Genomic DNA, 3274 nt, shown 5'->3' on the forward strand with positions numbered 1-3274 from the left:
AAGATAAGCATAACCAAAATAAATGAATGTTCCTATCAGAGAAATTTGAAAAGTGGGTCTTATATTGTACTTTTGGTTATGTATGTATCTATGTATTTGGCAGGCACTTTTTATTGAAGTGATGCTTCTAAATACTTTAATTGATGCTTCCTTGTTTCCTCGCTGCTCTGTTCTCCATTATCTAGAAATCGAATGAAGACCTCCATCATGAAGGACATGTCAGTTTACTAAACCCACTGCCAGGCAAGGAACGAGGAGAGAGAAAGCTTTCAGATAATACTGGAGCTAGGAAACAAAGGTTTATCATTCCTGGATTAATGTGTCCAATAATTGTGTACACTTCTGGATGAATAATACTGAAATAACTTTTAATTTTCATCTTTGTTATTTTAATCAACCATACATTTGACGTATTTCCATAGTGCACCTTGCTTTATTCAAAATGTTTAACCAGCTACATCAACAGCAGTGAGGTATTACAGCAGTACAAAGTAACATACTGTAGGTATTATAACACAGATACATAGGTATTATAAATATACATTAAATACATACATACATATATACACGTTCATAAAGAAAGACACCAAGTGAACTATAAAAAATGCAAAACAAACAAACAAACAAAAAAGCACAGACTCACAGCCTTTGTTGTATTATTAATTTGGAAATACTCTTTAGTTTCGTAAAAAAAAAAAAAAAAAAAAAGGTTTGTGGTTATTACATTTGAAATTAAATGTTGTAAGGAACAGTAAAAGATTAATAATAAGATAAGACTAAGATTCAATAATAGCTTTAAAACACATCTTTAAACAAGCACACATATGTTCAGAAACCATTTACAAAAGTCTTTTCCAAATAATTTAGTGCAAATTCATCACTGACATGACACTGAGCGAGTGAAACTGTTCCATCAGTTCCTTGGTTCCTCCATCTCATTATTTCCACACTTCAGCAAAGACGGTGGGGAAATATGCAAGAACAGAAAAATAAGATTGCACAATCAAACAAGAGGTATTTTTTTTTTCACCGTTGGAATCACATGATTACACTTATCACACATTATTTTGTTTCTCCACATTCTGAAGACCATAAGTGACCCTGAAACTACAAGTAACTCTCATTGTTAGGTCATGGTAAGGGTTAGTAGACTAAGTTGGCCTTCTGTACTTGCAAAGCTACTTATAGTCAGTAAAATGTCTGTCAAAATAAAGTCTAATCAAACCCTTGATCTCTACCAGCTGAGCTTTTTCGTCTCTTCACAACGATCTACACATCATATGAGGTTTGATGGGTGGATATACAGCTCTCAGTGCCAGCGGTGTTATTCTGTTATCTTTAGGACTGTCACTGCACTTGCTAATAACAGTAACATTTAAGTGCACAGAGGAGTTGCTCTTGCGTCTAGAACACAAAAGAACACCTTGAAAAACTCCTTGAGCTCTCTTCCTGAAGTGGCTTCCTACGATAACATACAAAAAAGGGTTTATTGCACTATTGCTATACCCTAAATAAGTAGCCAGCTCATTGCTTATTTGCAATATATTCTCCCAGAGACACCCAGGAAGGAGCTTGAAGTAGTCAAGGGTTCCTAGGAAACGCACCAGCTGAAAGGGTGTCCAGCACAGGAGAAACACAGCGAGGACCGTCAGAACCAGCTGAGTGGCTTTCCTCTCCGTTTGAACTCTTGGTTGAATCACAAAGCTGCGGTTTTTAAGCGCTCTGACCACGTGAAAAGTGCAAAAGGAAATGATTGGCAGCGGAAGCAGGAATCCAACTAAGTTTGTCGTGATGTTTCGTCTTAGAATCCAGGCTGGATGAGGGTATTTTAGATAACAGGCATCCACCCCAATGTCTGGAAATGAACCTACTCTTCGGAAGAGCAGAGTTGGGAGGCTGAGCATGAACCCCACCGTCCAAATCACAACACATATACGCTTGGCCCAATCGGGGGGATCTCAGCCTACTGGGCTTCAGGGGTTTGGCCAAGGCGAGGTAGCGGTCCACGCTGACCAGCAGCAGGAAGAGTATGCTGCAGTAGTAGTTCATCGAGATGATGGTGCAGATTACCTTGCAAAGCAGCTGACCGAAGTTCCATTGATAGCCTTGGGCTATGGTCACCGTCCAGAAGGGCAAACACAGGACCATAATGAGGTCTGCAGCTGCCAGGTTGCCCAGATACACATCAGCTACGCTGCACGGCTTCCTCTGGAGGCAGAACACGCAGAGGACCACACTGTTGCCCAGCACTCCCAGGATGCTGATAAGAGCCAGAAACGGAGGCTGGAAAGATGACAGCCATATCCAGGCGTCTGTTTCATTGCAGGTGTTTGACAAATTTAGTTCCATTGGGACACTGTGGGACAAATGTTAAACGATATGGTGATTAGCAAAGCAAACTATTTATTTTAGAAGAAAGAAGTATTTCGGTATTTCAATTTATTGGACACAATTCAATGTGTCCCTTGCTGTTTCTTTGTAACTAATTACTAGCAAATTCAGGAACACTTTAGTATAGGAACCAATTCTTACTAGTAACTAGTTGCTGATTAACATGACTAACATATTGGCTGTGTATTAGTTATTATCATAAAGCACATTCTGCATGACCATATTCTACATCCATAATACTACCCAATATCTAAACTTAACAACTACCTTACTAACTATTTATAAGCATCAAATTAGTAGTTTATTAAGGCAAAAGTCATAGTTAATAGTTTGTGAGAATTGGACCTTAACATAAAATGTGACTGCAAATTTGGAGTATTTCTGAGGATATAGAAACAATTTTCTGAACATTGTTACTGTATCTTTTTCCCCATTGTAGATAATATAAGGCCAATAAAAATTTACTTGAAAGTATCGAGGACTGCACATGACACGCAAGAAGAAATAAATAAATTCTGCGCACAATTTACTAATTTGTTCCCTCAATGTACTAAAACGTGCACACGATTACTATTTCGTTCCCTTGATTTATAAATCCTGCTCATAATTTAGCAATTAGAAAGAAGTAGCAAGTAACACATTTGAAGTAGAAAGTCTCAAGTTGTATTTTCTTGTAAAATATATAGTAATATTTCCACGACTTTAGAAATACTACAAACAGTAAGTAACTTTGCAACTTCATGTCAACTAGCAGTAATTGGAATATTAGTAGACTCTCTGCATAATATCTTATAACACTGTACTGTGATGGGCCCACCCTAAACCTAACCTAACAGTCTACTCTGAGAGATAAAAGACATGTAGTTGCAAATTAATGATAATT

General features: G+C 37.6%; 1 protein-coding gene across 1 annotated transcript; it reads right to left on the reverse strand.

Annotated features, from left to right (window-relative positions):
• Window positions 1–1079: 1079 nt before the first annotated feature.
• Window positions 1080–2349, reverse strand: LOC113071826 (B2 bradykinin receptor-like). The gene is given in 2 exon segments (XM_026245134.1): window positions 1080–1946; window positions 1948–2349. Coding segments are annotated over 2 exon segments (1089 nt in total). The 3' UTR covers window positions 1080–1259.
• Window positions 2350–3274: the final 925 nt, after the last annotated feature.

This window comes from Carassius auratus, unplaced genomic scaffold (genome assembly GCF_003368295.1).
Source record: "Carassius auratus strain Wakin unplaced genomic scaffold, ASM336829v1 scaf_tig00008237, whole genome shotgun sequence".
Taxonomy (NCBI): domain Eukaryota; kingdom Metazoa; phylum Chordata; class Actinopteri; order Cypriniformes; family Cyprinidae; genus Carassius; species Carassius auratus.